This window comes from Populus alba, chromosome 6 (assembly GCF_005239225.2).
Source record: "Populus alba chromosome 6, ASM523922v2, whole genome shotgun sequence".
In the NCBI taxonomy this organism is placed as follows: Eukaryota; Viridiplantae; Streptophyta; class Magnoliopsida; order Malpighiales; family Salicaceae; genus Populus; species Populus alba.
The window spans coordinates 17,104,723-17,123,409 of NC_133289.1; the positions used below are offsets into that span (position 1 = coordinate 17,104,723).

An 18,687-nucleotide genomic window follows, 5' to 3' on the forward strand; every position below is an offset into this window, starting at 1 on the left:
TTTACAAGTGCTGTTTTTGTATATGCCATCATAATCAAAATTTTTTTAGCTAGGTTTATTTATCATGGTTGCTTTTTTTATTATATAATTTAATAAAATAAATTTATTAACTCAATCGAGTTATAAAACTCAAGTCACGGAATTTTCTTCATTATGAAAAACACGCTAGTAATACTGAATTGTTTTAGAAGATTTTTGGCCTGGTATAGAACATCTAATCAATTTAAAAGCAATTTTGTTTTTATATTTTAAAAACGTTTTAAAAAGAATAAAATATTTTTATTTTTTGTTTTTAAATTGTTTTCATATATAAATGTCAAAAATAAATTTAAAAAATAAAAAAATATATTATTTAATGTATTTTTTTTAAAATATCATCACAACAACTAAACAGTTTCTAATTATGAGTGTGTTTGGTATTGCGGTAGCTGTTGTGATTGTGGTTTAAAAAAAGTTGTTTTATAAAAAGTGCTTTTAATTGAGGTTGGATTGAAAAAATAGGTGTTTGGTTAAAAGTGTGGTTAAAATTGAGGTTGAACAAAAAAATAGTTTAATGTATTTGGTTAAAAATACTTTTAAAATTGAGGTTATAAAATAATTCTCTTTAAACTAGTTTTTTTTAAAAAAATATTAAAAAAATAAACACATAAAAAAAAAAAAAAAGGCAAATTGCACTGTGAACAGTGCAATTCACTTTGCACTGTTCGCGTGAACAGTGCAAATAAATTGCACTGTTCACTGAGGCACAGGTTGAAAAAAACTTTACTGGTTACAACGCAGACGCAGGTAAAGCAGCTTGGAGCTGCTTTCAACGGAACGCAGACGCGTCCACAAAAATTGGTAGGTCCCATTAACAGTAAATAATGGTTTAGCATTTACCAAACAGCTGATATCTGTGGTGACAATAAAACGCGGAAGCTACCACGCAGACAAACGCTTTCTATATCTCATACAAATACCAATTTCACATACTACACTAATGGGTTTGAAGAATTTCACCTAACGATCTGCAGTCTTCAGCACCACACGTATCTTTCTTTTGCCTTGCTCCCAGACAAATTAGCCAAAACGCAGCAAAGAGCACAGCTTTGAGACTCCATTAAGGGCAGCGTCTGTGTTTGCATGTGAAACTAATGAATTTGAGGATTTTGATCCTCGGTTGCAGTGCTATCCACATAGATCCTGAGGCGAGGCACAAGAGTGAAGGAATAAATACCCCTCAAAAGAAACAAAGGAAAAGTAGCAGAGAGAGAGAGAGAGAGAGAGGGGTCTTCATCCTTGACACCCAAATCGTTTAACCCCACCAGATTCTTCTCCTTTTTTTCTTCTTTTTTTTCCATCAATATATATAGAGATCCAGCGATCATCCACTAGTGGAAAAAAAAAGCTTAGTAACATCCAGCCCCCGCATCTCTTACTACACAACCTTCAATTCTCTCTCTGTCTTGTCTTTCTCTTGGCAAAAGTTAAAAGGGATCCAAAATGTATCTAACATCGCCAACAAGTGCTATATATTGAGCTTAAAGACTCATGCCCAAGATTATCACTCATGACCGAGGAGCACATGATTACAATTGAGAAGGATATTATATAGGATAAAAAGGGTCCAAAATGGATGTGAGTAGGAGAAGAGCTGGGGTTAAAACTAGTGTTGTAGCAGGTTCTGTGTGGGAGAGCAGAATGAAACTTGATGAAGTTAAAGGTGGAATTAAGGTATTTAATGGAGAAGAGTATGTTGAAGAGAGTAGAAGTAGTAATGGAGATACTGCAAAAAAGATTGTAAAGAGAGGAGGACAAACTGGTATAAGTACTGGTATGGCTGTGAGTGGCAAGAGAAAGACTTGGAAATCTGAGATCTTTGAAGGTCCAATTCAGATTGCAAAGGAAAAAACTAGTGAAGTGCAGTGTAAAGATTTGAGTGTTTCGGTCGATGGAATCAGGAAAAGTCCAGTTCAGGCAAGAAAGGGGAGATCTGAAGGGAGTCATAAAGAGCTTAGCTTGTCCGTTGATGGTATTGATAAAAGCTTTATTCAGGTCGAGAAAGTAAGTAAAGAGCTTGATGGAAGTCCAATTCAGGTCAAGAAAGGAAGTTCTGAAGCAAATAGAGAGGTTGGTGTTTCTGTTGATGAAAATGAGAAAAGCCCAAGTCAGACAAGGAAGCAAAGATCTGACTTAAGAGAGGTTTTTGAATATGATGTAGAATTAAGGAAAGTAAAATCTGGTACTGTTAAGGTTTCAAAGCAATCTGATATCGGTAAAGATCCTGTACCTGATGGTGGGGATGAAAGTAATTCAGTTCAATTAAGGACGGCAAAGTCAGAACCTGACAAGGTACTGAATGAATCGGTTAATCGAATTGAGAAGAGCCCACCTGAAATCGAGGAGACTGGATCTGAGGAAACTTGTGAAGAGTTTGGTATGTGCCAAGAAAAGGTAATTTCTAGCAGTGAAAGCAATGAGTTAATAAAGAAACTAGCTCCTGATCTTGTGGTATATAATCCTCCTCCTGGTGATGATGAATTTGAGGGAGACGAAGAAGAGGAAGAAGAGGAAGAAGTTGAGATCGAGATTGAAAAGAAAACCTTAGATATTAAGGAGATTAAGATACCAGAAGAGAGGCCCAAGAAAGTTGAAATAAATGCAGCAGAACAAAAGCCTAAGAAGATGGAGATTTGTATAGCAGAACAGAAGCCTAGGAGAGTGGAAGTTTGCACGCCTCAACATAAACCTAAGAAAGTGGAGGTCAGCACACCTGGGCAGAAACCTAAGAAAGTGGAGTTTAGCACACCTGAAGAGAAACCTAAGAAGCTAGTGAGTGAAGTGAAAAAAGTTGAGCGATTTAACAACAGAAGAGCACCAACTTCTTCAGATGTGAATAAACAACCTCCTCCTGTGTTAAGAAGAGCAACACTTTATCAAAATCTTGCAAAGGCTGCTGCTTCTCCTTGTAAGTATGCTTTACTAATCTATTTATTCATTGAATTGTTGTCTTTGTTGGGATTGCTTCATTTATTTTTGTCTCAATGTTTTTGCCATACTTTCTGCTAGCAATTCCAGTTGCTAATGAATACCAGAGTTTCAAAGAAACTCGTAGGCATAGCAAGCTTCAAAACCTGGGTGAGTTAATCATTTCTTGGAAAGCTAAATTCCTTTTACTCTCTACTATTTTTGATCAACTAGTTTGACACGAAATTCTCTGAATTTGGGTATTCTTTGAGGGGTTTTCAGTGGATTTAGTAATGTGGAGAGACCTATCGAGATCTGCATTAGCCTTTGGAATGGGCACATTTATCATAATCTCATCCTCCTACTCTAAAGATCTCAATGTCAGGTTAGATACTGCAAATAAAACAAGAACACTGAATTCTAAGTTGACTTTCCTGCTTACTGCATTTACTCTATTTTAAGGCACAGATCTATACTAAACTCTGCTTGATCATTTCTTTTGCAGTTTCATTTCTGTGATTTCCTACCTGGGTCTTGTTTATCTTGCTACCATTTTTCTGTATAGATCACTTATTTGCAGGTAAACCCCTGGCACAATAGCAAACAAAACAAGATACATACACATGTATAAAACACCTGATTAGTTAGTGCCATTGGTTTTTAATTATACCCTTTTCTTGTTGAAATTCAGGGGAGTTATAGATATAGATGATGATAGAAGCTATGTGGTGGGTGAAGGTGAGGCAATTTGGTTATTAAAATTGGTTCTGCCTTACTTAAACGAGTGCCTGTTGAAAATTAGAGCCCTTTTTTCTGGTGATCCTTCCACTACAATGAAGGCAAGTTCCCTTGTTTGAGTTTGATAACTTTTATGTCCATTTGAGAGAGGTTCAAAAAGCTGATGAATTATGAGTCTGTGACAATGGCAGATGGCAGTGCTGCTCTTTGTTCTTGCCAGGTGTGGCAGCTCCATAACCATCTGGAAGATGGCAAAATTGGGTAGGTTTCCTTTTCATTTGTCTAATTCAGAAATTTAGAAATTATAAACGAGAAGAAGCAACAACTCATCTTAAGCAAAAGGGTTCCCTTTAGCACATGGCAAACGAAATTTACATTAATTTCCACAGCCTGCAGTAATTCTTGAAATGTTTCCTTGGCTTCAAAACCGAAGGGGAACCCTCTTAAATTCCCTGCATGTTCTTCCACCCTTTCCCCCCACTGAAACTATGGTTGTGCAGGCTTTTTCGGCGTTTTCATTGTACCAAAAGTCTGCTCTTCCTACTCAACACAGTTAACTGCATATGGTAAATCCTCGAATTATAATCTCTTTCGTTTCTCTGTCATATTTCTTTCATTGAGTTATGATTTTATACCGTTAGATCACACAAACGACAGCCCACTTGCACCAGTCACACAAACGTTGACCGACGAAATCATAGTTTACCAAACCTGACAGATCTTTGTTTTCATCATGTAACGGCTCTATTGACAAAGATGATGTCTCCTCCGTAGGAGGATCTCATGGGTCCGAAAGAAATAAATAGCGTATTAGAATCCAAATCTAACCATGATACTATTATCTCTAGTATTGGATGCTAGTTTGGTCGACCATAAGATATAAATGGAGATTAAAGGGTGGGACCATCCTAATAATGTAAGAACCACTTTCTTGTAGGACCCACTACATAGCATTTTTTTTTTTAAATTAATGTGGATGTTTAGGTCAATAATTTGTAAATATCTTGAGTAATTCTACGGGTCCTGAAGTTAACAATTATATAAGTTCATAATGTGGAATATGAACTGGTGGTCACTAAAGAATAAATCTCTGATTAATTAAGCTATAGCTCTCAGCTTTTTCTTTTTCTTTGGCATATCAGCCAAAGTCACAGCAGCTAGGTTTTGGTTTCGGTTTCAGTTCCAGTTACTGCTCACAGTAGCTAGGTTTAAGTTGCATTTCTATTTCCGGGAATGCAGTCTAAATTGTATGCAAAAAATAATTTTAAAAAACAATTTTTATCACAAACGTTGGAGGGCACACTCACCACACTAGTTAAGGTTTATATGTATATATAGAGGTTGTCATTTCTGCTGAGGGTGGTGTAAAAATTTAAATAAAAATGCTTGGAAAGTGGCCCAAAAAACAAGGAAAGGAAAAAGAATGCTAAACGACGATCCTTAATACTGATAATATGGGCTCAAGATTGTAGCTTCAACTGGAGGGTTCTCACTAATTTTTATAATAAAACCCAATGTGAAGGTAAATTTTGGATTCGACGATTTCGCGATGCTTGGGAGTCATGCTCGCACAAAAAGGCCGTGGCTTTAGGTATCTTCTCCCTCGTCTGGAACCTGTCTTCAATGGTTGCTCGCATTTGGGCTGGTAAGGGCACCCCTTGTATACTTTTTGAATAATATTCGTTATGTCTGTCCAGATGTGAAAATTGAACTAGCTCTCGTTACAACGGAATGTTAATATACCCTTTTTGCAGTGTTTATGATGTTTGTGGCCGTCCGATATTATCAACAGACTATGGAGAGAGATGATTGGGTGGAGGAGGAGGAGGAGGAGGAGGATGCAGAAGCTGATGAGACGTGGCATGGAGATAGTGGAGGACAGAGACAACGGAGCGGTCCCGCTTCGATAGGCGTAAATGAAGTGAAAAAGGGATCCTAAGAAGATTGTTATAGTGTATTAATTGATGTGGCGTGCTACGAAATGATTTGTATTTTCTTCTTCTCATTCTTGTATTTCTTTTTTTTTTTCTTGGATATTTTACTGTAAATATTTTTTTTTGGACATGACTAACAAGCTCCGATGGTAAGTTGGCAAATAATTGTCTTTCTTACTTCATATCTAATTTGTTATAAATTACAGAACAAAAACCAGTAAATAATTTTTGAAGAAAACTAATATAGGTCATTTATTCGTTCATGATAGACTGATTGTTTTTAATGTATAGATTCTAATAGTGCACTTCTGATTTTGCCCCTGGTTATTAGTTGGTGATGAATTAACATTTTATTAAAAAAAAAAATTTAAATAATGAAAATCTTTTTAAATCAAATGGGTATTGTAAATATATTAGGTTCGAGATAGTTGAGCTTTGTAGTAAGCTAAATTAAAATAATGTAGCTAAATTAAAATAATGTAGGTTTGATAAACATGTCATACTCAAGGTATCTTAGCAAGTTTAAAATAATGTGGTTTTAGCAAATATGTTAGACCTAAGATATTTAGACTTGTAAGTTAGCCATATCTAAGGTAACATGTCGGATCCAAGGTTATCGAACTTGGCAATCAATCAAGTTCAAGGTAACATTAGTTTGGTGAACATGTCAAACCTTAAGTAGTTGGACTTGACAGTCACCAAGTTCAAGATAACGTAGGTCTGGTAAACATGTTAGATCTAAAGTAGTTTTGCTTGACAGTCAATCAAGCCGGAGATAACATAGGTCTAGTAAACATACCGGATCCAAAGAATTTAGACATCAAATTCTAAGATTTTATAACTGATCGTAGATGATCCTCTACAATATAAGTGTTAAAGACATGGTAAACCATTATATCTCTCAATCTAAAATAATTGTTCACATTAAGGTGATGCTTTTTTCTATATTTATAGGTGTACACAAAGTCTCGTAGGAGACCTACCATACTTATTATCTCATTAATGATATGTAAGCGATATTTGCCTCCTATTCATATCACTAAAAGTATAGGACTTTTTGGATTTTTCTTTTTATAAAAAACAACAAGGTTCATTAGGTATAAATACTCGCTAAACCATTAAGGTAAGGGGTTCACAAAAAAACTCTCATCTTCTTAAAATAAAAAAATATAAAGACTTTATAGTATTAATCAATTTAAAACTCAAGAACAAACATATTTGTCCTTGGAGTTTAAGGCTTTTTAAAATCATTTACTGCTTTATGTCATTTAATACCTTTCTCATAAAGATACTAACTTTATCATCAGTGGGTCTTTAAATCCCCCTAATTGGGGTTGTTTTTGCAGGTATTCAAGACTTTCATAATCGGCTTAGAGTTCCTTGGATTATGAAGTCCAAGTATATTAACATATTAATTAATCACTATCCTAAATACCAAATAACCTTTTATTTATGTATTTTGGATTTTGCAACCTCATCAATGATGTCGTCTATGGGAAAACTTTACAAAAAGTCATATATAACTCTATTGTGTAACTGTTTTTCCCTTCTTATCTTTATCAATGGCAAATAATCAGGACATTCCTAGAATTTGACGAGTTACTGATCTCCCTGCCATGATATATATTCCAACCACTGAACAACCGATTCTTTAGCAATTAATGGAACAAATACAACTCCTCACCTAAGTAGTGTTAGAGAATCAACAAACGAGAGAAAATCCACCACCATGGATTACAACTCCTCATCAACAAGTTATTGCATTTCTACACTTACCTCCACAACAGCAGGCCCAACCTAGTGTCCATAGAGAACTACATTATCCAGAAGAGTGAAGGAAAAATGATCCTCTAAAGGATGCTCAACCTCAGAGGTTATCAAGCCATGCCAAGGAGCATTCACGCCCTCGTGATGCTCATGCACTACACTTTGGTCCTCCCTATTTTACTAGGGACAAACAATCAGAAAGGTCCCCTAGACGAGATCGTTTGCCCAAGCAAGATCACTCATCTAGAAGGGATAGCAATCCCAAGAGGAATTAGAAGAAACCAACCAAGGAATATCTGGGTTTTCTTGAAGTACATGCTTCTTTTTTAAACACCTCCCTTACTAAAGTCCTGGCAGCCATCCAAAGCAAAGAGTTTGCCAGACATCCTTTGCCCATAAAGTCTCCCACCAATAAGCACACTTCTAGAAAGTATTGCCTATTTTACAAAGACAAAGGACAAGATACAGAGGACTGTTATGTCTTGAAAAAAGAAATTGAAAGGTTTATAACTAAGGGTTACGTTTGTCAATTTCTGAAAAAAGGACTTTCATCTTGAGTAGGGCAAAGAAGACCCTGGTCAATCCAATATAGCCTAACCTAAGATCAATGTAATCTTAGGAGGACCCTCTACCGGGGGAGATTCTAATAACATAAAAAGAAAATATGAGAAACAAGTCTTCACCACTGATAGATAATTGGTTCAATGGCACGAGCTGGTGGTCTTCACCCCTGAAGATAGAGAAGAGTGACTTTTTTATATGAAGATGCTCTTGTCATTTCCACCATTATCAATAATAACAGGGTACATCAGGTATTGGTAGACGATGACATCATAGTTAACATTCTCTCCGCAGAAGTTATGGTTCAAATAGGAATCCCCTCTTCAAAACTAACATCGGTAAAAACTCCTTTTGTTGGTATTGAGAGTCCGGGCATCCTAGTGAAAGGTGCCTTAGAACTATCTAGTGTGATGGGTACTCCTCCAAAGTGTGTTTCACTTCAGTAAAGCTTTATGGTGATTTATATGGCGTTTTGCTCATAATATCATTCTAGGAAGACCCCTTCTATATTAAATCAACGCCATCATTAGTAAGGAGTAGCCATAGCCTTGGGAGATTAGGCAATTTCAAGACAATGTGCCACTACTTGCTTGAAAGGCAAGAAAGTATTGATATCGAACCAAAAAGGGTCCTTGAAAGATAATTTTTAATTTGATTCATATTCTTTTGATTTGATTTTACTTTTGTTAAAGGTATTTTTCAATTTAATTTAACTTTTCAATTAAAATTTTTTATTTTCCTTCTAATTATTTTTATTTATTTTCACCCTCATTCTTTTAATTAAATTTTTTCTTAGATACTTTTATGCAATTATTTTTTTTTTCTTGACTTTATCTTTTTTAACATTTAATTTGTTAAAGATTCAATTTATATTTTCTCATTTGACAGCTGCATATTTTTTTTCTCTGATAACCTGCCAGTTGGCAATCATTAAAGTTGATTTCATTAAACCATGGCTCTGTTTTGACTTAATTTGTATTTGTCCCTGCTCTGATTCATCGTGCCACTGCTTCTCCTTGTATGAAACAAATAGGTCTATTACCATGTTAAGGTTGTATCTATCACAAGTTCTTTATTGCTACACACACACTTGCCTATTGTAGACACATTTGCAGTGCGCACCTGAATCAGCGCCAAAAGAACTAATTCATGTTGAATGGTAAAACCTATGATTTTAAGGATTGTGGAGTGTCTTTCCATTCAAGCTCACCAGATTAATCCAGATCTTATTTTTATTTTTATGAGCAGAAAATGTCTTGATGGAGATTGCTATTCTCTTTACTTTACCATGTTCATTTTCATCATGCTTATACGTTCAGGGAAAAGCTTGAATTCTCTTTGGATTATGTTGTAGGAATAAGGGGAGAAACAATTAAATACCTGTTATATCAGGATGTCTGCTGGGAAAAAACAAGAAGAAGCAGTTTTGGTAACTACAAGTTCTTTCTTTGTTCAGGAAAGAGCAGAGGATGTTGAGGTTTTTTCTGTGCCTGAGAGATCAAGCCATGGACGTCTGCAAGAGTTAGAATTTGAGTACAGGGATGCAAAGGATCCTCTCAACTGCATTTGTTTCCTCTAAGAAGCTTTATCTCTTCAATATCAGCCACTCATACAAAGCTAGAGAGCCCTCTTGACGCTTCTACGGGAACAATTTTTAGAAGAAATCCTTAATTCATTTGATGCAGCTCCAGTTACATGACTATAAAGCCCATTCTCTTCAAGCATGTGCTTGATGAAGTAGACCTCTTGAAACTTCAAGGTTTAAGGCAGGTCTTGCATTTTCTTCACACATGTTATATCAAAACTGAAGAAAACAAGGCCTGTTGATTGCATGGACCAATAGTATTGCCAGAACCTTTTGAGGGTATAGCAGAGCTGCTTATTTTACTTAGTCTTCTGCATTCATATGCTTCCAAATTTATGTATAATGGTGCTACAACCAAAGGTTTTGTAGTGTGGCTTCGGAGCATCTCCAATGGAAGAGCTAAATGAAGAGCCAAATGTAAAAAATTATATTTTTAGCTTTTATTTTTGTATTTCTTCACTCCAACACATGAGATAAACAAATAATTATTTTAGCTATTTGTTCTGTGAAGAGCCATTTCTATATTTTCCTGTAGAAAATGACAAAAGCAAATAATTGTTGGCCAACGGTTATTTTTATAACCGTTGGCCAACAATTTATTTTTTTTCTTTAAAAGCAGGAGGAAAAAACTTGTAAATTTTAAAATTTTGTATTGTGCCTCACTTTTCTTTTAAATTTAGAAAAACAATAATCAATTATTCTCTGGTTAATTAATAACATTGGCTGTGTTAATTAACTAAAATTAAAAGATATGCTTGTTTAAAAGTTTTTTCTATTTTTTCTTTTATATATCTTGATTTTTTAGATCTTTTGTTGTTAATTTGATATTTGTGATGATTTTTGTTTCTTTGTTATTTTATGTTTTTGATATAGATTAAGAAAGACAATTTTTATTTATATTATTATCTTTGATAAAATTGAGATGAACTAATAATGCCAATTGATGATAATTTTTTTTTTTTTTTTTAATCTTGAGATAAATATTACTGCCTCACCCACTACTCTAAAACTTGCGGAAACAGGCTGTGTTCGTGGCTCTTATCAGTTGTGCAGCTCCAATTGGCTAGCAGGGGTGCTCTTTTTTTTTTTTTTTTTTCATGGACTAGGTTTTCGTTCCTTTATCTGATACTAAAATGCAAGCATTACAAATTGGCTTGCTCTTGAAAAACGTTGCCGTTCATTGCAAAAATGCTGAATCTGAGCTTCAAGAAAAGAGGTAATTAACGAAGCTTGATGATTTCTTGCCCATTTTGCATTATTTTAGTGTCTAGAAAGGATAAACAGTTTCTTCTTTGCTTCGCTCTGCAGTTTGCTTGCTTGCGTTGTTTTTGTAGGTGTTAGGGTTCATTCCCAAATAAACTATTTCTTTTATTGATTGATATGAAGGGCAGAAAGGTGTAATAGGGTGGAGACTCTGGAGGTCGTGGAGGATGACGGGGGGGCTACTTCTATCGCGTCAATAGAGCACAGCTCAGGTAAAGTTGTTGGGATCCTCTGGATATATATTATATATATATATATGAGCTTTTGGCAGGCTATGGCAAGGGAGGGGTCATGAACATACGTGGGAGTATGGAGTCTTTGGATGGAGGGGAACACTCAAGTTTTTCCATATTTCTCTAATTGTTATTAGCCTCTTAATGCAGTATATGAACAAAATAATTTACGTGTTTGTTTGTGATTTTGTACGTTTATTTAGGATTTTGTTATTATTTATTAAAAGTTATATTTATTTAGAATTTTATTTTCTATTAAGTAATAAGCTAAAAGGTGTGACTGATTTACTGTTCACCCACACCTAATACACTATGGATTATATAAGTAATCCACAGTGTATTTCCTTTTTTTTTTTGGTTTTTTTTTTTTTTTTTTTTTTCCTTTTTATTTTTTTTCCAACTATGGTGTTTTTTCCCATAGTTTTTCCAAAATTTTTTTGTTTATTTTTTTTATTTTTTTTTTTTTCCTCAAAATTACTTTTTTAATATTGAGTTACAATAAATGGTGTGAAAAGTGTTTTTTTACGTCTTTAATTTTTTTTTTTTTAAGCTGGTTAAAAATTTAACTTTGTTATAAATCTTAATTATATGAGGAAAGCATTGTAGCTTTCCTCACAAAACACTGTTGATTGCGAGAGTGTCTCTCAACATGTTTTTTTTTTTTTCTTATGATTTTTTTTAAAATTATCTTTTATCAATTTTTTTTTATATTGAGCTGGTTGAGAATTATAATTACAAGTCATTACAAATAAGATTAAATCATGTGGGGAAACACTGTAGCTTTTATCACAAAACACTGTAAATTGCTACAGTGTTTTCCAACATGGATTTTTTTTTCTTGTTTTTTTGTTATTTTTTTTAGAATTGTCTTTGTCGATTTATTTATTTTTTTAATATTGAGCTTAATGAGAATTTAGCTTTGTAATTTTTTTTCTCTTTAAAACACTGTAAATTATTGCAGTGTTTTCCCATATGATTTTTTCCAAAATTATCTTTGTTGATTTTTTTTTTGAATATTGAGTTAGTTAAGAATTATAATTACAATAAAGTTAAATCATATGGGGAAAGCGTTGTAGCTTTTCTTACAAAACACTGTGAATTACTACAATATTTGTCTAAATGGTTTTTTGTTTTAATGATTTTTTCTAAAATTATCTTTGTCGATTTTATTGGAGAAAACACTATAATTTTCCTCACAAAACATTGTCAATTGCTACAATGTTTTTTCTCATGGGTTTTTTTCCTTCTAAAATTATCTTTGTTGGTTTTTTTTGTTAATATTAAGTTGGTAAAGAATTTAGTTTTGTAATGTTTTTTGCTTTTATTAACAGAAAAACTAAATCATGTGGCGAAAGCACTGTATCTTTCCTCACAAAACACTATGGATTGCTACAAATCATTTTGTTTAGTCTCTAAGTTTTTTTTATCACTAACAAAACTTTTTTTTTTTTTGGTCATGAAATATTAGCTCCATCATACCTTTAGTTTTTATTACTCATCTAGCGCTGATTCACAATTATAACATTATCAAGTATATTTATTTTATAAGCCCGCAGCAGCGCGCAGGCATGCCATTTCGTTTAGTTTAGAACACCATGGTTTCTTGGTGTCTTTATAAACAACATGTCCTTTGTAGAACGTTGATTATGCCTTAAGATTTTAGAATTAAGTATGTTTTTTTCTTTTTATTTGAACCCTCTTCTACATGGTTTTCTTTCTTTTCTTCAGCCCTCTTGTATAGGGATTTATTATAATATACTCTAAAACGCATGGGATTTTCACCTTGCATTTGTCAATGCATATTTTTTTTTTAATTTGGTCCTCAAACTTTATTTTTGGGCGATTTAGTCTTATTAAGAAGCAATTGATTTCAAATTCTTATGAAAAGGTGGGATTGGAAGAGGGGGGATCGAAATGAAAAAAACACGGCAAACATGGATGACATACCATAGGTTTTGAAAAAAATACACTTTGATCCTCCAACTTAAACAATTATGCAAATAATACAATTCTGGTCCCTTGAAATTGTTCGAATTCTGTTTTGATAGAGAGGTTTTTTGTTTTGTTTTTTTCGTCCCTGGTTGAGAGAGGAGAGAGGAGAAAGAGAGGGGTCGCTGGATTCCAGCTGTAGAGAGAAAAACTTGTTATAGGCACTGATTTAAGCCACTAAAATAGAGGATATTTATGTCAAATTATTCCATTTAATGAGGGGAGTTCATATTAGGTGTTTTTGTACCTTAAAAGTTCATGAAAGAACATATTTTAGCTCGGGTTGATTTTTGATTTCAGGTTGACTTCAGTTTTTAGGGTGGGTTTCTGAGGCCATGAATATGTTTATCATCGTTTCTAAAGTGTTTTAGATCAAAAACAGGTTGAAAACAAGTTTTTGGGTAAAAAAAACATAGGCCTCAATTTTCTAGCTACAACAGTGGTCTTAATCTAGGCAAAACAGACATTTTTTTTTTTTTTTATAAGGAGGATTACATGGTGCAAATTTGAAAAAAGAGGCCTAGTCATGCATGCCCTGGTGAAATGGGTCAGGTAAGCTAGCTTGGCTTGCGAGGCCCAGCAAACACCTAACTTTTTTTTTTCTTTTTTTTTATTTTTTTATTTCAATTGATGTTTTTTTTTAAAAAACTTAATTATATTTACATTAATACTTATTCTCTCTTTTATTTTACTTAGAGAGTTTTCTATTAAATAATAATAATTTTTTTGGTTATGCATTTAATTTTTGGAGAGTTTTTTTTCTGATTAATCTATGATTTTTGTTTTTTATCTTTTGTATAGATATAACTATGTTTTTTGAAAATAACAAAATATTTATTTTCAGATTATATTTCTAATATATGTTAGCTTTACATGTTTTTTTTTTTTAATTTATTTTTTTATTATTATTATCAATTTAATATGTTTGTCTATTTCTATTATCGTTTGATTGATTAGCAAACATGAGCAAGTAAGTGTTCTATCTTTCGAGATTTAAATAACTTGATTTACATCTATTTCTTAATTTTTTCAAGTTTTTTGTTTTCAAATGTCATTAATGATTATTTATATTATTTATTAGTGCATATAGTTTTTTTCAGTTTTATTTGATTACATGTATGCACAAACTTTTTTGATTTGTTAAATTATTTTGAACTACAAAAATACATTAAAAAAAACCTGTACATATAATTTTTTTATAAAAAGTAAAAATATTTAACTTCAATCATGAATCACATAACTAGTTCGGGTTTCAGGCCTGTTTTGAGAGTGTGGTTACGGTTGCTTTTCAAAATGCTTTTTCATGTCGAAATGCATCAAAATGATGTTTTTTTTTTTTTTAAATTTAATTTTGAGATCAGCGCACCTATAACGATCTAAAACATATAAAAAAATATTAATTTTTAACACAAAAATTAAAATTTTAAAAAAATACGGATTGACTCGCGTTTTCCAAATGACTTTCCCCCCCCCCCCCCTCTAATTTCATTCTCCTATATGGAATTCCACCCTGTCCTACATCAATTTTGCTATAAAAGAAAAGAAAAGAAAGAAAAACACATCAAAATGCCATTAGAAAAAAAAAACTAAAATAAATAAATCACGTGAAAACAAATCCCTTCCTCCAAGATTGAAAATTACGTGACAACATATCCCCCCCTCTACGAATGGTTCCTTCATGCATGAAAATTATAGTTGTTAGAATCCACCCTTCTTGTATGAGATTTTTGAACCCTATGACCTTGCGGAAGAGATTATTATGTATGATAAGGCAGCCCTAGTTTATTTTAGATATCGATAAAGTGCTATCTCTGCGTGGACTAATCTCATTGGTTGGATATTCGGTTTGCTAGAGTTACTATAGTAGATCTCCATTAAACAAGGTTCATCATGCACTTAACAGGTTGCATCACACTTTTAATTGTGGGTTTTCTGATTTAAAATCTATGACTTCTGATATGAGGCAAGATCTAACCGATACGATGACATTACACTAAATGCATTAGCTTGTAGTTGTGAAGAATCGAATTCAGGTTGATTAAGTGGTCGATTTAGAAAACTAATATTTATTAGGATTCTTGTTTCCTGTTTAGTTTAGGACAATGGGTTTCTTGGTGTCTATATAAACACCATGTCCTTTGGAGAATGATGGGAACGCTGATTATGCTTTAAGATTTCAGAACTGAGTATGTTTCTTTTGTTTACTTGAACCCCCTCCTTTGGGTTTTCTTTCAATTCTCCAGTCCTCTTCTATAGGGTTTCTTTCTTCTTCTTCTCTATTTTCCCTCTTCTATAGGGAATTCTACTCCTTTATATCTTTCTATTATTAGGAGCAAAGCTGCAGAGGTTTTTTTTTTGTGGAGTTTTCTCTAACAAATGCTTCGTGTCATTAGCGGACTCATGATGCCGTGTCCTATTTATCATGTTTGTCTATTGATAAGATTTTTCTCTTATCAAATAAGAAAAAAGAGGAGAGAATTGGGTAGAAGAAGTTGTTATTTGGGTATATAGAAGATGATTTGATATGAAGATCCTTTAGATGACGAAGCCATGCTAATGCAAGTCAAGGTGATGAAAGGTCTTGAAGACAGTAATCCAGTTCATCATTCCTTAATTTGAGGTCCTATCAGGATACTAAAAGGTTTAACCTTTTCACATGTCCCCAAAAAAAAGAAGGCACAAGATGCTTAAACCTCCATCATTCCTATACTTTTTATTGAATTGGAAGGTAACATATGTTGTCACTGGCTACTTACTTTGTACTATCCAAAAGCTCCATCCTATTTTTGGACAGTTTGGTTGAATATGCATCTCTCTTTTGACAGACAATGCATTTGCTGAACATGCATTCATGGCAAATGAAATAGAGTTTCAAAAGGCAGTATATTCATGTTGAGGTTCATGCACATGATGATTAAGTCAAGTCCTTTCGCACGTATGTTTCTCAAAGAAGCAAGTCAGATGTTTGGGCTGTACATGTACACCTTGGGTGCTCAGTGCATTGGAAAATGGCTAAACTGCTTGACCCTGGAGGAGAATTCTTCAATGCTAAAGTTACTTCACGTGATGATGGAGCTCAAAGGCATCAAAAGGGTCATGATGTGGTCTCGGGGAAGGAAATTGCCGTTCTAATCCTTGATGATGCAGAAAATGGGAGTGCATATATGGTTAATTTTTATTGAAGAGCTGCCTTTTAATTTTTGCAGTGTGCTTCTAAACATAGTTTTAATTGGGTTAAATTAGGCCTCGATGAGGCATAGAGAAAAATTTGATATTGATGTTATCAATTTTGGATTAATTGGGGTCAGTTACATAGATTGTAAATCTCTTTTGGAGCTGAAGAGTGACGAGAGTGAGTCTGCAGGAGCACTTGCATCTGTTCTCAAGGCTCTACGGAAAGTTCACCATATCTTCTTTGAGGTGTATCCTCTTGTCCCTAGTTTGGTTGATAAAATTCTTCATTTTTTTTTTCTTTTTTTTCAAGGTGTTACTGATAGGGAACCTTGTTGCAGTAATTAGGAGAGAATCCGGATGGCAGAGATGTGAGATAGGTAAAAAGGGCTAGAGAAAAATGGTCCTTTTGAGCGCATATCTTCTATCTTGCATGCAGGTGCTCAAACACAGTTCGCGGGGATGTCCTCAAGGGATGTAAAACTGTCTTCAGCAGAGTTTTTCCTACCCAATTCCAGGCTGATAACCACCGCCTCTGGAGGATGGTTGAGCAGTTGGGAGCCACATGCTCTACAGAAGCTGCTGGGACTGAGAAGTCACGTCGGGCCTTGAAGCATAACAAGTTCTTGGTCCATCCGGGATGGATTGAAGCTACCAATTATTTTGGCAGAAGCAGCCTGAAGAGAATAGAATCTCTGTCAACCAAACTGAGAATTAACGATCAAGCTTCTTCAACTCTAGTCAGAATCCAACTTGTATCGAACACTTCATATACCTGAACTTTACATGGAACTATGCCAATCCCGTCCTAAGTTCTTGATTATTTGTCCAAGTTTAGTCAGAATTAATTTATTGATTGATGTTGATGTTATTTTTTCACATCTAATTTTTAAGCTTTATACAAACTCTTTTGTAATGTGATATTTGTGTACTTAACTTTTTTCTTTTTAATGGTTTGGTTAGGAATTATTAATTTGGGTCGATTTTGCATTATCAAATCAAACAATTGATGTTAAGGGGAATAGCATGTTCGATCAATTACCTTCCACTGCATGAACATTTAATTTTTAAGGAGAAAATCATTTAGTTTTAAAGCAAAATTATCATATTTTATTTTATGGCAGCTGGTAATTAAAGATTAATAACAATGAAGATTAATTATAATAATTAACATAATCAATTCTACATCAGTTATTGACACAAATAGGAGATGGAAGGGGTTGTTTAGGAGTACGAGATTACAGTGTTAGAGCAATCTTTACTACTATCAACAACTTGTTACCTCTTGTTTTTCTTCTACTTTTTTGGGGTTCTTTTTAGTTCATAGTCTATCCCAGAGCTTTCTTGTCATAAATAGAACTTGAGATTGTTTTCAAATCATTCATAGCGAACTTGATCAATAATGCAATCTTTCAAGGTGATGATGATGAAATCATGAGAGATTTTATGGTTTGGAATTAATTACATAAAAAAGAAAGATATTTCACCCCTTAAATATTCCTGCATGAGGTAGACTATATATTTTTAGTTTTTTCTTAAATTTCTAAATATTTATTAGTTTATGTTATGATAATTTGCTTATAATATTCCTGACTTTGATGTTAGTGAATATTCACATAAAATAAATTTAATTTTTACACATGCACATATATATGTTTTTTGTTTTCTAGCTAAATAAAATAAAATACAATGAATAAAATAATATAAATTTAAACTGATATTTTTATTCCTGACTCTGGCGTTAGTGAATAAACCAATAAATTTTATATATTTTTTATTTATGGATACATATTATTTTATTTATTTTTATTTTTTTTCTACTTTTTTTATTTTTTTTTTTGGCTGGGCCCAGCTCAGCCCATGTGGCTGGGCTGGACCTAGCAGGCCTAGCCGGGTCACAGGCTTGACCCGGCTGGCCATTGTTTTTTTCACCAGCAGGCGATCGTGAGCAGTTCACGCACGCCTGTTATAGGAGCATGTAATTAAAATGCAAGAAGAAGGGAAAGCACAACTTACTTGGTGCTGGAAGTGGCAATCCAGATTTTTCAGTCTTTCTTGGTCGTCTATCCTTGCCTCAAGATCCCTGCGTTCGTTCGTTCCCCTTCTGTCGGTATTCCCTTCTGTCAACCGCTCATTCCTCTCTCTCTTTTTTTTTAGCTTCTTCCTCTGGTTTTGGAAGTTGGTGCTGGAGAAGAGGCAGTCAGTGGTGATGCTGGTGCTTTCGTCTGTGAGTTTCTTAATTTCCCTGTCCTCCTCTCTGCCATTGTTCTCAAAGAAAGAAAGAAACGCTCTGGTTCCTGTTGCTCGTAGTTGCAGATGACGATGACAGTGTAGAGAAGGGCTTTTATTCCACCACACTGCCACTGCGTTTCTCTCCTCTGTTTTGTTTTTCTTTAACTTTCCCTTCTCCCTTTTCTTTCCTTGCGCTCTCCCTCTCTCTGTTTTCTTCTTTTGTCTCTGTCTTTCTTTTTTTTGTTCTCTGCCATTCGTTCATCTTCCC

At 33.9% G+C, this 18,687-nt stretch overlaps 1 protein-coding gene and 1 pseudogene across 1 annotated transcript; both read left to right on the top strand.

Moving 5' to 3' along the window:
* The first annotated feature begins 947 nt into the window (after positions 1 to 947).
* On the top strand, positions 948 to 5,800 carry LOC118043800 (uncharacterized). Its single transcript, XM_035051875.2, has 9 exons — positions 948 to 2,947; positions 3,049 to 3,117; positions 3,229 to 3,331; positions 3,452 to 3,526; positions 3,638 to 3,785; positions 3,876 to 3,945; positions 4,185 to 4,250; positions 5,207 to 5,329; positions 5,439 to 5,800. The coding sequence occupies exons 1-9, from the start codon at positions 1,612 to 1,614 to the stop codon at positions 5,621 to 5,623; spliced, it is 2,175 nt and encodes a 724-aa protein (XP_034907766.1). The 5' UTR covers positions 948 to 1,611; the 3' UTR covers positions 5,624 to 5,800.
* Positions 5,801 to 10,664: 4,864 nt separating this feature from the next.
* On the top strand, positions 10,665 to 16,905 carry LOC118043746 (RNA polymerase II C-terminal domain phosphatase-like 4; annotated as a pseudogene).
* Positions 16,906 to 18,687: the final 1,782 nt, after the last annotated feature.

Excerpts from the sequence above, each read along its gene's own strand:
- LOC118043800 (XM_035051875.2), top strand. The coding sequence starts at position 1,612 with ATGGATGTGAGTAGGAGAAGAGCTGGGGTTAAAACTAGTGTTGTAGCA. Across the intron at positions 3,118-3,228 it reads TAGCAAGCTTCAAAACCTGG|TGGATTTAGTAATGTGGAGA; the intron begins GTGAGTTAATCA and ends AGGGGTTTTCAG. Across the intron at positions 3,527-3,637 it reads TATAGATCACTTATTTGCAG|GGGAGTTATAGATATAGATG; the intron begins GTAAACCCCTGG and ends GTTGAAATTCAG.